This window comes from Eubalaena glacialis, chromosome 3, assembly GCF_028564815.1.
Source record: "Eubalaena glacialis isolate mEubGla1 chromosome 3, mEubGla1.1.hap2.+ XY, whole genome shotgun sequence".
In the NCBI taxonomy this organism is placed as follows: domain Eukaryota; kingdom Metazoa; phylum Chordata; class Mammalia; order Artiodactyla; family Balaenidae; genus Eubalaena; species Eubalaena glacialis.
Window position 1 is genome coordinate 170205526 of NC_083718.1, and position 15102 is coordinate 170220627.

Consider the following 15102-nt stretch of genomic DNA (forward strand, 5'->3'; position numbering starts at 1 on the left):
GGAAACTTCTCTATGTTGATTGTTAAGCTTTAATTTTCACAGGAGAATAATCATAGCTTTTCCTACCACCAGAGGTTGGCATCATACAAACCAAGAGAAGAGAGAGTTTCCAGGAGACAGTGGTCAGCTGTGTGAGTGAGATGGGTGCTGATCAAGGCTGTGGACTGATTGAGTGAAGGTCAATGGCATGACCCTCCTTCTAGAAAGTTCTGCTCCCACTTCTACTCGTTCCACAGAGACAGCTGTGGGCTGGGGTGTTGGTGGGCTCCACCCGTTCACACCTTTGACAGCCTCAGAACCTTTGCAGTGCTGTTCCCTCTTCCTGGAGCATCTTTCCCAAACCCTCCCAGTCATCAGGTCTCTCCTCAAATGTCACCTCCCACCACCCTCTCCAGTCACTCTAATTCCTTCACATCACCCATCACAATCTAGCATTATCTGGTTTATTTACCTGATTGGTACCTGTCCTCCCCGCCCCCGGCCCCGGCCCCCGTGGAATGTCAGCTCTACAACAGCAATGATCTCTGCTGAATCCCAGTGCCTAGAACAGTGTCTGGCACAGAGGTGTTTAATGAATATTTATTGAATGAATGAGCAACTGAGTGGATGGAGTAGGCGGGTGCAGATGGCTTTTTAAAGTCATCTCTCTGGACTTCTCTCTCCTCATTTGTCAAAGAGGGAAGAGAACTCGTCTGCAGCCCTTTTCAACAAGGCATTTTTGGACCCAGACACTGAATCCTTAGCTGAGCAAATGCGACGCAGGTTCTGCTTGCATGCAATACTGATAGTGGCCAGTGGGTGGCAGCAAGTCACTATGGTTGAACCATGACAAAGCCTGGGCCACTGCACGGAACACCTGAAGTTCAACCTCCCAACAGCCAAGCTTGGTTTTTTTCACCATCTGGGTGAAAGCAAGACTTTCTTTCTCTCTCTTTTTTTTTTTTAATACAGCAGGCTCTTATTAGTCATCCATTTTATACATATTAGTGTATACATGTCAATCCCAATCTCCCAATTCATTCCCCCCCCCCACTTTCCCCCCTTGGTGTCCATACGTTTGTTCTCAACATCTGGGTCTCTATTTCTGCCTTGCAAACCGGTTCATCTGTACCCTTTTTCTAGATTCCACATATATGTGTTAATATACGATATTTGTTTTTCTCTTTCTGACTTACTTCACTCTGTATGACAGTCTCTAGGTCCATCCACGTCTCTACTAATGACCCAATTTCATTCCTTTTTATGGCTGAGTAATACTCCATTGTATATATGTACCACATCTTCTTTATCCACTCGTCTGTCAGTGGACATTTAGGTTGCTTCCATAACCTGGCTATTGTAAATAGTGCTGCAATGAACATTGGGGTGCATGTGTCTTTTTGAATTATGGTTTTCTCTGGGTATATGCCCAGTAGTGGGATTGCTGGATCATATGGTAATACTATTTTTAGTTTTTTAAGGAACCTCCATACTGTTCTCCATAGTGGCTGTATCAATTTACATTCCCACCAACAGGGCAAGAGGGTTCCCTTTTCTCCACACCCTCTCCAGCACTTATTGTTTGTAGATTTTCTGATGATGCCCATTCTAACCGGTGTGAGGTGGTACCTCATTGTAGTTTCGACTTGCATTTCTCTAACAGTGATGTTGAGCAGCTTTTCATGTGCCTCTGAAAGCAAGACTTTCTTAAACACAGTGTGCATACCCCTGCTGCCCTAAAGGGAGAAGACTGAACTACGTTTGAAGTCAAATCCCAGCTCTGCCACTTACTGGCTAGGCGACCGCAGGGTTTGCTTGTCTAACGTGGGGGCATTATAAGCTCACTGGGTCATTATGAGTCTCCAGCAGGCAAAGGCTGTGGAAGGACAGCATGTGCGCTCAGGAAAAGGCTCTGAGGACTGCGTATGGAGCCTGGACCTGCAGAGACCCCCAGGAGCACCTCATTCTCCAAGCTGTCTCCCCCTCCCCCTCCCCACCCCACCCCCCATTCTGCACCCGCACCCGTAGCACAGGTGCCCACGTGGCTGAAGACAAAACATACCGGATGACAGGCTTCATTCTAAATGGATCCCCACAAACCTCGAGTGGGCACCTGTGCTGGCAATCCCACCCATTTCATTGGTCCATTCACCCTTCCACGCGTGTTGTGACGTTTCCACTCGGCCCTCTCCTAAAAACACCAGGACCCTCTCCTGCCTCCTTGCTCTCCACCATGATTTTGCTTCTTACTCCGCTAAGACAGAAACAATCAGTAGAGAGCTCTGCGTTCTCCCAGCGACCTGCCTGTCCCCGCGGAGGTGCGGCACGAGCTCCCATCTGGGCGCACCTTCCCCCAGCCCCCGCCCCCAGGACGCCAGCCCCTTCCACCCACCCAAGGATTTTGCTCTGCCGCTGTCACTTCTCTCTTCTGCATCTTATCTTCCCCTCTGTCGGTCATCCCTGTGAGCCTACAAACAAGCCATAATATCTCTCATCTTAAAACAAACCCTCCTTGACTCTACGGGGCGCTTCTTCCAGCTACCCTCCCATTTCCTGTTCCCCTTACAGCACAACTAAGTCCCCGGAAGAGGTGACCACGCCCCACCCTCTCCACCGTCCTCTCTGGACTCCACTCCCACCAACCTTCCTTGGCTTTGAAACCCGCTGGTTAAAATCACCAATGACCTCCGTTTTCCCGATGCCGTTCTCAGCCCTCACCTCACCCACCTCTGGGCAGTATTTGACACAGTTGAGGGCTCCCACGTTCTTGGAATGTTTCTCCTCTCAGTTCCCGTGCCTTGCGTCCTCTCTCTGTATGCTCACTTCCTGGCTGGGCTGGGCGGCCCCAGGAATGCAAAGTCCATCCAGTGTGGACCATGCCCCATCCACGTTCATATCTGCCGTCCTGACCTCTGCCCTGAAATCCAATGCTTGTATCTGACTCCATTTGGAGGTTGAATAGGCTTCTCAAGCCTGACCTTTCCAAAACTGAACTCTCCATTTTAACCCCTCCTAACCTGTTTCTCCTCCCCTGCATCTCCCTTTGTGTACCGGCAGCTTCAGCCCAAAGCCCTGGAGTTGTCCTTGACTCTTCTCTTTGCCTCTTACCCCACATCTGACCCCTCAGAAAATTCTCTCGACTTGACCTTTGCCGCCTGTGCTGAACCTGGTGCCTCTCACCACCCGTACTGTGACCACCGTCATTTCCCAGGACCGGCAGGAGCCCCTCAAGTTCTCTCTGCATCCTCTTACCGCATTCACCTGCTCAAACCTGCCAGGGCCTCCCCCTCCCCCTTCCCCGCCTTCCCCTGCCTCAGAACAAAGTCATATCCCTGACTTATCTGAGGCTTGACAAGATCAGCCCCTGACCCTCCTCCTGCCTCTTTTCCCAACACCCCACCTCACTCACTCTGCTCACCCACACAGGGCTTCTTGCCTTTGGGGAAACACTCTCCTTCCCTGGCTTTGGACTTGCTGCTTCCAGTGCCTGGAACTCTCTGACTCAGCTAACCACACGGTCCCTTCAGGTCTCTGCTCACCTGCTACATCCTCAGAGAGGCCTCCCAGGTCCCCCTCTACCTAAAATAGCACTGTCTTCTATCACTCACTGGCCCCTTGCTTGTTTTATTTTTCTTCACAGCACCTATTGCTTCCACTTCATTTTATCATTGATTTATGTGTTTGCTTATGCTCTTTTTCCAACTGGAAGTTTAGCTCCATGAGCTTGGATTTTTGTCCATCTTGTTCATCATGTGTCACCTGTGCCAGACACAGTCTAGGCCCTCGCATTTTATTTTATGGATGGATGGATGGATGGATGGATCAATTGATGGATCAATGGTGAATGGATGGGTGAATGGATAGATGGATGGCTGGATAGATGGGTGGATTGATGGACAGATGGGTGGATGGATGGATGAATATCCACAATCACACAGTACAGCACCCAGAGGGCAAAACACAAAACACACCAACATCTCTTGCATCTGAATACAACTTTATTTTTTCCCTAAAGCGCACTCATATTTGTACTTCCAGACATCTCTGGGGAGGTAAGGGTAGACGTTTCCACTCCCAATTTTCAGGCTCTTGGAGGAGACAAATGGATAACACATAATCCAAAGGCTGTCTGAACCCTCCGGCTTCCTTGGATGGCATATGCAGATACCTTTCCCTTCTCCTCAGATGTCTGGAGGGGAAATCTCTGTAGCCCAAGGATGCCAGAAGATTCCTCTGGTCTTGGCTGGGCTGGGGAGGCAGCAACAAGGTTGGTAAGGCTGATTCTGGTGGATGCGGAGGACCCTTTGCATAAGCTGGAGATCAGAGAATGTCTTGTCTTATCAGGAGAAGCTTAAAAAAGGGACACAGGACACAGGAGGTGGGTGACTTTGGCCTCTGGGGCCCTCTCTCCCCTTCCCTCGCTGCAGCAAGGTGACTGGTCATCCTGATGTGTCCCGACCCCTACCTCTGTCATCATCCTTCCCTGTAGGATACATTGTCTTTTTGAGCTCACAACTCCCCAAATGTTGTTGTTTTTAAAGTTTTAGTGTGCCCAGGGGACATGTAGTAGCATCTGCCCTGCTTCGGAGTTGGCTGTATCCACACCTTGTCCATCCAACCTCCCAACCTGGGCGTTTCTTAAGGCCAAGGTCAGGTCTGAGGCACCCACATGGCCCATTAACTGTGTGGCCAGATGCTGTGTGCATGCTCCCTGAGGGTAGCCAGACCGTGGGGGCAGGGGTGGTCTCTGAGCAGGCCAGGGCCAGGATCAGGGCAGCCAGAGGCAGGTGAACATGAACTGACCTTGAATGAGAATTTGCATTATCTGGCTTAATCCTCTCAACAGCCCTGCAAGGGGAATGCTAATATCACCCTCACTTCACAGATAGGGAAACTGAGGCTCTGACCACACTGCCAGGATGTGGTGGAGCCTGGATTCCCTCCAGACCTGTCTGACTCCAATGCCCCTGCTCTCTCCACTAGGGTGGGTGCCTATGGTTCACATAAACCTTTCTGGAACAACGCAGGGGTCACTAACTGGAGGAAAGGAAGGACCAAAGCGTCTCAAGGTGCTGGTCAATGCAGGTTGCCTCACATTCCAGGGCATGGCGTCCAGGGGGTACTCTTGTAATAGCGCAGGTTCCTCTCCCTGCCCCACCCCAGGGTCTAGGGGCTTAGGAGCAGGGAGGGCAGGATCAGCCTTCCGGAAGAGCTAACCTAGGCTTCAGGCCCACTTAGGGAGAAGACAGTTTTGAACCTTAGGTTGCCACATCATTTCAGAGGCACCCAAACCTCTGTTTCCTCCATGCTACTCCTCCCCCCAGATCCCTGCCCCCGAGCATCCCCACATGGGCGCACTGAGGTGTCTGAAGCCCCTCCATTCTGGCCTTGTCTCAGCCTACAGTGCGGTCTCCAGCAGGCTCTTGTGGAAGGAATGTGCCAGTAAAGGGGTGTTCTAGGGCCCCCTCTACTACCTAAGGAGACAAACCCTAGGTTGGGCCCAGAGGGGATCCTGGGGTGGGGATGTGAGGGAGCCTGGAGCTGGTGGGGAAGGGACACCTGAGGAGGGAACCCGGGGGGCAGCTGCAGATAGTCAGAGCCAAGCGGGGTGGGGGGACCTCAGCCATGGGGCTGAGGGTCATCTGGGGACACAGGGCTGCCTGATTCTGCCCACAAAGGCATCTATGCATCAGGGCTGTCAGAACTGCCCAGGTGGTCTACCTTGGACTTACCTGTGGAGAGGCTGTAACAGGGTCAACCCCACAGGCAGAGGCCAGTGTCAAAGGTCAGCCAGACATCTTGGGCTTTGCTGGGGTCAGTTGGGGGAGTAGGGTATTTCTGGGGCCTGGGACCCCAGAGCTCAGCCACCAGCTCCCCTTGCCAAGTTCAGATCCTGGTGAGAACCCCTCACTGCCCAGCCCCTTTTCACCTCCCCCAGACACCTGAGCTCGGGTCCCATGGTGCAGCAGATGGAGGGGAGAGGGAAGCCATTGAAGGCGGAGCTCATGGCGGATGTGTCGGCGCCCATGGAGGGGAAGACCAGCCAGTCGCCCACTTCCAGCTCAGGCAGCTGCACCTCCTTCAAGAAGAGCTTGTCAAAGGCATTGCACGTGGGGCTGTAGAGGGTGCAAGAGAAGAGGGGCAGCTTGGGGCAGAGGTCCTGCAGGGACACGGTGGCGGGGGCGGGGATCAGAGAAGGAATATGCCCCCTCCTTCACTCCCCAGCCTGCAGGGCATGTCCCCAGGGCACCAGAGGGAAGGTACCAGCAAGGACTCTGTCATTCACCCACTCTGACCAATTCCTGAGTGGTCCCTATGTGCCAGGCACTGTTCTTGACCCTGCCCTCATGGAGCTTATGCTCTAGAGACATACTCCTGCCCTGCCAATTCACAAGTGCAGACACAGATGGGACCTCAGTTTTCCCATTTATAAAGTGGGAAGATTTTATTTAATAATCACTCAAAATACCGGACCTCAAACCTGGCTGCACTGCAAACGCCTGAGGAGTTTTAACAAAGGATGGTGTCAGGGTCCCAACGCATGAGAAGTTCCGATATCAATGGTCTGTGGCATGGTCTGGGCATAGGGGTATTTTAAAGTTTCCCAGATGATTCTAATGTGAAGCAAAGTTTGAGAATCTCTACTTCCTAAGTCTCCTGCATCTCCAAGATTCAAGGACTCTGGAACCACAAACATAGCGACACAGAGAAATGCACAGGGAAACACAAACAGCCAAACAGCTGCACACACACCTCTCCACAGACCCATGGACCTGGACACCCACCTTCCTGCACAGGTGTAAATCGACAGGCCCACACAGAGAAAGGCACACACACAGAAGTGCACCTGCCAATACACATAGACACACGTACACATCCTGGTACATGCACGAGGTGTGACAATCTGTCAAGCCACCGATAACCTGAGATCTTTCGCCTCTCCCCCTGGCAGCAGGGAGCCCTGCCCAAAGAGGGCTGGGCTAGGGGGTCTCAGAGTCTGGGAGGTGCCAGAGCCGCAAAAAGTTCTCCTTACCTTCACCACAATGGGCATCCTGGGTTCAGGCTCCCTGGGAAAATGCAGAATGTGCCGTAGTGGCCGTTGTTGAGATAGAACAGCAGCTTCCAGTAGCCTCCTGAGAGCGGGCAGATGGCAGGACCGGACTGTGCTCAGCCAGGTCTCACCGCTGACCCTCAACACCCGAGCCCAGCACCCTTGGGGGAGGCCTGACCCTCTGACCGGCGCTGGATAACCCCTGTTCCCTGCTCCAGGAGTCTTCTCTGAACCCATGCACGGTTGGGGCCTGTCCTCTGCTCTCCCACTGCCCCTCTGCTCCCCGCATCGGAGTGCTGCCCCTCCTCCTCCTCTCCTCATAAGAATAATCTAACTAACATACCATGAAATATAGCCCAGGCATTGTTCCAGGCTCTCTACATGTATTAAGCTATTTAACTTGTAACTACACTCTGAGTAGGTACAATGAGCCCTGGTTTACAGTTGAGAAAACTGAGTCTCGTCAGAAGTCACACAGGAGGTTGTGGCAGGTCTGGGATTTGTCCCCAGGTCGCAGGTCTCAGGTACTCTGCCCTCACCTTAGACCAGGTTCCCTGAGCCCCTGCTGCATGAGTCAAAACTGGGGGCAAACGGCCTCTTCCTGACATAATTCCATCATGGTTGCGCCGCAGTGATGTGCTAATTTGTCAATTTCCTTCCTCAAAGGGGTGCCTGTAGAAACCACATTTTCTTTTTATTTATTTATTTATTTATTTATTTTTGGCTGTGTTGGGTCTTCGTTTCTGTGCGAAGGCTTTCTCTAGTTGTGGCAAGCGGGGGCCACTCTTCATCGCGGTGCGCGGGCCTCTCATTATCGCGGCCTCTCTCGTTGTGGAACACAGGCTCCAGACGCGCAGCCTCAGTAATTGTGGCTCACGGGCCCAGCCGCTCCATGGCATGTGGGATCTTCCCAGACCAGGGCTCGAACCCGTGTCCCCTGCATTGGCAGGCAGATTCTCAACCACTGTGCCACCAGGGAAGCCCCCCATTTTCTTGATGCTCTGGCATCTGGGACCTTGCTGACCATGGAGAGACTGCTCCTCCCTGGGCTGGTTAATTCCTAGAGATAGCAAACGACTGCCTTACAAGAGCGCCTTTCCTGTGCAAGCCAACCAATCCAGCGTCCATACCGCAAACCGCCTCCTAGACGGAGCTCCCAGAACTTGAGGCACTACCTCTGGCCTAGTGGCCCCAGGGCAGTCCTTACCCCCACCACCCGCTGAAATTGCTCAAACTAGCCAGTCCCACACCTGCCGATCCAGCTCACCCTGCCTCACCCACTCCTATCCTTGAAAACCACAGTAGAAGCTCTGGCCTGGCTTTCCCCTTTGTCCTTCTGCCTGCTGAACCACTCCGGTCCTTCCCCTTGTGGCCCTGTGTGGCCTGCCATGCCTCTGGTTTCTCCAGAGGAAACTTGTGAGTAATAACTTCTCCTTCATGACAGTTATTTCCATGTCTTACATAACCTGATTAGAACAAAAACAGTGCCCAACTCTGACAAGCACAGGGTACAGCACAATTGTCACCTCCCTCCATCTAAACATTCTGCCTCTATTGACGTTACCGAAGTAAGCGTGTGGCAGCTTTCTCTCCAGCTCCATCATACTCCTGATGCATATTGAGCTGGTGGTCACCTATGACCCCCAGATCCTTTGGACAGGACCTACTACCAAGCCGGTTTCTTCACAACCACTCTTCATCTGTTCTTAGAACATTGCTTTCTTGACTCTAAACTCAGGATTTTGCGCTGATTTCTTTTAACATTTGGAACATTTCATAACATTTGGGCATTTATATGCCCAGATCTTTCTGAATATTGGTTTTTCTGCCCCCTCCCCAGTGTACTTCCCACCATCCCCTCCCTGCTTTCTTAGCTGCCGTCACTGATCCCATCTCCTGTAGCCACAGCCCCAGTTGTCCCTAAACTAGTTGGTCATGAGAGGTAGTCAAGACATCCCTAAGGTCAAGAGCCCAACTCTGTTTGGCATGTAGTACAAATCCAAGTGCACCAGTGTTTGAATCAGACAGACCCAGGTCCAGCTGCACCACTAGCTAGCTGTGCTGCCTCAAACAAGTTACTTCCTCTCTCTGAGCCTCACTATCTCTACATGTAAAATGGGAATGCCCCCAAATTACTTCACAGGGTTGTGGAGCAGAAATGAGAGAAAATATGTATTTCACGCATAATAGATACTTAATAATTGGCATCTCTTGTTATTGTGGAAATAAAAATAACAGACCCCTAGGGACTTCCCTGGCGGATCAGTGGTTAAGACTCCACGCTTCCACTGCAGGGGGCACGGGTTCAATCCCTGATCTGGTAACTAAGATCCCGCATGCCGCGTGGGTCGGCCAAAACACACACACACACACACACACACACACACAAATTACCCCTTACCATAATAAAGATGTAAATTTTTAAAATAATAAGCCCCTAATACTTAGACTTTTGTTAAATGATGGCTTGAAATCATATGCTTCCTATCACAATAATCTTTAATGAGACATTTTGTGAAGAAATGGCAATCAGCTGACACAAGTGCCTTTGGGATTACAAAGCTGTGGGCCAATCACTTGTCAAAAAGGATAAGGGAGGAGATTAAAGCAGGTTATAAATATTTACATGTCAGTTATCATAAAACCACAGAGAATAAAAGCACTAAGCCAGCGGGAGACATCTATTCATATTCTCCATCTCATCATGAAATGGAGTTTCTGGTTAGCTCACTGTGAGAAAAGCAAACCCAGCCCACTCCTGCTGCAAAAATAACAATCAAAAAACTCTCCTGTGGTGGTTGACCTCAATTGTCAAAGGTTTACCATTACCCTATAGATGTCACCCTTAACCTTCAGGCCATGACAACAACGAGAGTGCCTTCTTATATTTGTTGTAAGAATTTGTATTTACTCACTATATTTTTGGTATAAGAATTTGCACCTGTTAGAAAATGCCTGCTGGATGAATTTAAGGTGCACACCAGCACGATGGTGTCTGTGAACCTCATGGGCTGTATTTTGTAACTTTACCCCCATAAACACAATATAAATCCATTGGCTACTTAGGAATAGTGAAGACCCTTTGTCTTTGTTCTCACCTCCCAGTCTATTTCAGAACAACAAAATAGTGATACTAACAGGTTCATTCCTAGACCCAATTTGAAGCTTGTTTCCTGCTAATTAGCCGCCCAGGGTCGCAGCCCAGACTCCCTGCCCATCCTCTCCCCTGAGGGCCGGGGAACACCTGGATAGTGCCCTGCCCACCCACCGGGCTCCAGCACAGCCTTCCTGGCAATGATGTTGACAGCGATCAGGCAGACAGATGCTGCGTAGAAGCGGCCGGGCTCTGCGATGACCTCGACGCCTCTCCCCTAGGGAAAGTCCTGGGCCAGGGCGGTGTTGATCACTCCCACCGTCTGCAGGGGTAGACCCAGAGCCTAATGTGGCCAGTCCCTCTGTGGGAGCTTTACCTGCATCGTGTCCCTTCATTCCCTTGACAGCTGTGTGGGAGCTGTGTGCCATTTTACTAGGGAGGAAACAGGTAGAAACTGTGGCCCAGAGTAGGGAAGTAACTTGTCCAAGGGCACATAGCACATAGCACCCTGAGATGTCTGAATTTGGAACCATTTAAATTAATACACAGTCAGCGAAGATGAAATGTTCCCTGGGTCTCAGGGATAGCAAACTCCTACCTGACTGTAGCTTAACCGGGGATAGCAACTAACATGTCTAAAGAAAGACAAGGAGCCAGATATGCACGTGCTCATATATGCACACAGGCTGTGTAAGTATAGTCAGACAAATCCCAGCTACATACGCGCCTACGACTCACAGTTCCACGAGCTCCCCATACACAAACACACACACTCTGTCCCCTAAACCCAGGCTGGGACACCTGGCTCCCTCTCATCCTCCCCTCTCACCTCCTCAAACTTAGAGTCAGAGCCCTCCTCTCCAGGGAAGCCCCCTCCGATGTCTAGGAGACTCATGTCATGCCTGACCCCGCAGCCCATCTCGAACACGTGCCGGCAGTTGGTGATGGCCTGCGTGAAGCTATGGGGTGTCTGGCATCTTGAGCCCACGTGGAAGCTGAACACATGTCGAGTGACATGTAGAGAAACACATGTGAAAAAGCAAGGGTCAGTAGGAAGAGAGACAGGGTCAGAAACACCGACACATGGTCATCCTTGAGTTGGGGCACCCACAGCTGGGTGGCTGTCACCTCTCTTAGCAGGCCCCTCACAGTGCCTCATTGCAGGGGCTCCCTTTCTCTTCCACCTTGGAAGGAGTGTGCTCAGAACCCCGAATCCCATGCCGGAGGGCAGGGCGGGCTGAGGAACCAATCAGGGCTGGGCCGGGTGAGGCCAGTGCAAAAGTCCAGGGGGTGCCACAACACTAAGGAATCAAGATAAAGAACATTTAATGCGATCGTTGTAAAGAGCAACATTGATTCAGAAACATCGCTAATGAATAAAACATTAAAAATGTAAATAGGGACTTCCCTGGTGGTCCAGTGGGTAAGACTCGGTGCTCCCAAAGCAGGGGGCCTGGGTTTGATGCCCGGTCGGGGAACTAGATCCTGCATGCATGCTGCAACTAAGAAACCCACATGCTGCAGCTGAAGATCTGCATGCTGCAACGAAGATCCCACATGACACAACAAAGACCCGGTGCAGCCAAAATAAATACATACATAAATACATACATACATAAATATTAAATGAATAAATAAATATTAAATAAATAAATAATGTAAATAAAGACAAGATTGGTAATAGTAATTGAACGCTGAAGCAAAAGGAAAAATCAGAAATGCCAATCCTGTCTTTAGTTAAAATTTTGGTATTTTCCTCATTATGAATCTTTTTTGCATTTTTTTTATTTTTTCAAATATTGTATTAAAATGTTATTTATCTAGAGTACTAAGTGTTTTAACATCCCCTTAAATTTTGCACCCAGGGCCTGTGCCTCCTTTGCCCCACCCTAATCCCAGATAAGATCCAGGTTCTTTGCTGAGGACAGATGGAGCATCACGAGGTCCAGAGGGGCCTCAGCTGACCGGAGGGTGTCCAATAAGCCAAAGTCTGGAGATCGACGGTGGAAACCAGGACTCCTGCCTCCCAGGCAGGGAAAGCCAGTGCGCTCACCTGGTTCCAACCACCGCCAACCCCAGGTCTCTGGCAGACTCCAGCATATGTTCACACACCTCCAGGCTGGCCCCAAACTTGGCACTCAGGGGCAAGATGCTCTCAGTGTCCTGGGTCCACAGCCGGAGGACCAGCCTGGGAGAGGGGTGCAAAGGATGCCAGGGGTTCTTAGGCACATGAGCCCCGAGGCCCCCGACCCAACCTCCCTCCAGCTTCCCACCCACCCCTGCCTAGTTCCTCTGGACTGTCCAGCCATGGAGTCCCAAGGAGTGAACACACTCACTACTTACAGACTTCTGCCCAGGCAAGAAAAAGCAGGAAAAGAATAAAATTATAAATACACCTTCCATAGGTCTCCACGTTACAGGATCAGAGATGTTAAATAACTTTCCCAAGATCACACAGCATGTGACAAATGAAACTGAAATGTGAGCCCTGGTCTCCCCGACTCCAATACAAGTGCCTTTTCCATGATGTCGCCTAATGCCAGACCGCCTAATGCTAGGCTCTGCCTAGTATCTATGCAGACACAGGCAATGTTTATTTAGCACCAATGTGCACCAGAGAAGGCATCGGGCCACTGACCCAAATTCTTGTACTTTGCTGCTTGGGCCTGTGCCGGTCACCGTATGGGACCACCTTCATCTGGTTCCTGCAGCCCAACTCCATCTGCTGGGGTCCCAGGCTTGAGGTCCCTTGCTCCACCTGTCTCTACCTGTTTGCACTGCCCCTCCTCCACTGGTCTCACCTGGCCCCGGGGTGGTGCTGGGCCACCTTGATTAGCTCCTCCTCACTGTGGAAGGTCAGGAACCGCACCCCATGGCGGGCAGCATACTAGATGTGTGAGACAGGCTTGCAGGGGTTGGCATAGATGATACGAGAGGGGGCCACGCCCAGACCCAGCACCTGCTCCAGCTCCACCTGGCATGGGTAACAGCCAGAGTGGGGGGCTGCCTCACTGCCCTTTACTCTTTGGGGACAGGAAGCCTGGGCATGAGTAAAAGGGGCTGCCCTTGACTGAACCCCTACTATGCAGTGCGCTGAGCACAAATTGTGCTCTTTAAGTTTCTAGACTCTTCTAAGGAAAGTATAGTTGGCCCCATTTTCAAGAGGAAGGAACTGAGGCTCAGGTGAAATGGCTGTGCGAGGACAGGAACGGGGTCTGTGGCTTCAAGCTTGTGCTTCCACTCAGGCTGTCTGCCTTAGTCACGTGGACCAGTGGGAGGTTGACCACACCCATAGTTCATTCATTTATTCCTTCCCAAACAATTGAGGACTATGAGTGTCATCCCCTGTTCAAGGTGCTGCCGTCCCCACTCCAGGACCCCTGGCAACTGGCCTTTTTTTCCCAGGAAGTGTCAGGCCCGTGAATGAGACAATTGGCCTTGGGCCCAGGCTCACCTGGCTGGCACAGTCGAAGCCGGTGCCCAGGGTGGCCAGGACACGCAGCACCCAGGGTCTGCTGTTGCACTTCACCACATAGAAGGGTAAGACCCGAGGGAGGGCCTGGCGGAAGACCTGATGGCGGCTGGCCAGCATGCCCAGGTCAGCCACCATGAAGGGGTCTTGGCGGTCCTGCCAGCACAGGGAAAGAGGAAGAGAAGGCTGGGTAGTGGGTTATCTCATCTAATCCTCAAAACAACTCTATGCAGTAAGTACTATTGCTGTTGCCGTTTCAGAGATCGGGAAACAAAGGCTCAGAAAGAGGAAGTCACTGGCTCAAGGTCACAGAGCAAGTACACGGCAAAGATAGGATTTGACGCCAGGCCTTCTAACTCTTAAAATAGGGGTACATGAGGGCAACAATCTTTGTAAATCAAAGCTCCAACCCTCAACCAGACAGCTTGGCACTGGGTAAAGCTCCAAGTGGTGGGGTGGGGAGGGAGCTAGAAGTGGACAGAAATATTCCATCACCCCCAGCAGAACAGAGCCTTGGAATAAGACCTAGGAGACTGACATAAGACTGTAAAACAGAAAGTCTTATTTCTTGCCCACCAAGTAGAGACTGAGACACCCTCTTCCCTCCCTACTCACCCCCTTCCCTTCCCTCCTCTTTCCTCCCCTCCCCCTCCCTCCCTACCAAATTGGAGAGCTCCCTGATCTTCTTCAGGACCACCTGCCAGGCAGTTTCCCCAGCCTCCAGATTGATGAGATCCTTTGGCCACATGCTTCCAGGGCTTTCTTCACTCTCCTTTGGGTTCCCGACGGGGGTGCTCATCCCCAACACTCCAACCAAGCCCTCAGCCAGGCGCAGTTCCAACATCCTGGAAAGGGCTTGCACTGAGGATGGGGCCTCTTCCCTCCTCCCAGCTCCCTGAGGGCCCCGGAGCCAGAGTTCCTAGGCCATAATTTCTCAGCCCTCCCCTTCAGCCACAAGAGCTCCACAGAGCCCTCGTGAATTTTCCCATCTGTAAAATGGGCCACTGGCCCGGTCCAGCCTGCTTCAGAGACCTGGTAGGGGACCAAGCCAGATACACAGGCTGTGCACACAGAATAGAGGGTTGACATCCTCTTCCGGGCTCCTCCACACACGCGTTCCCATTCACAGATGAGAAAAGTGAGGCCAGAAAAGATAAGTGCAGAATCCAGGATCTTCAGATTGTAGGGCTCAGAGCCAGGGCCCAGGAGATGATCTAGGTCCAAGGTCCCCATTCTACGCACAGGGATGAGAGGCCCAGAGAGACGAAGGGACTTGAGCGAGGTCACCAAATGGTCAGTGGCAGAGCTGGGCCTGGCACCTGGGCTCCCTAGAGCAGCCACTGGACCTGCTGCTGGCCACACTTCCCTGAGACCGAAGTGAGGGTGGCCTGCAGCCAGAGGCCTTCTGCTTCCGCAGCTGGGGCTGCACCCATGCCCCCCACGCCACACGCAGACTCACCTGGTGCCTATTGTGACCTGCTTCCCCAGCCATAACCCAAGGCGCCA

At 51.7% G+C, this 15102-nt stretch overlaps 1 protein-coding gene across 1 annotated transcript; it reads right to left on the reverse strand.

Moving 5' to 3' along the window:
- Positions 1-5733: 5733 nt before the first annotated feature.
- LOC133087223 (antizyme inhibitor 2-like) lies at positions 5734-14440 on the reverse strand. The gene is given in 10 exon segments (XM_061184028.1): positions 5734-5824; positions 5922-6139; positions 7013-7050; positions 7053-7112; positions 10299-10446; positions 10954-11119; positions 12178-12312; positions 12926-13098; positions 13579-13752; positions 14258-14440. Coding segments are annotated over 10 exon segments (1386 nt in total).
- Between the last annotated feature and the right edge of the window lie 662 nt (positions 14441-15102).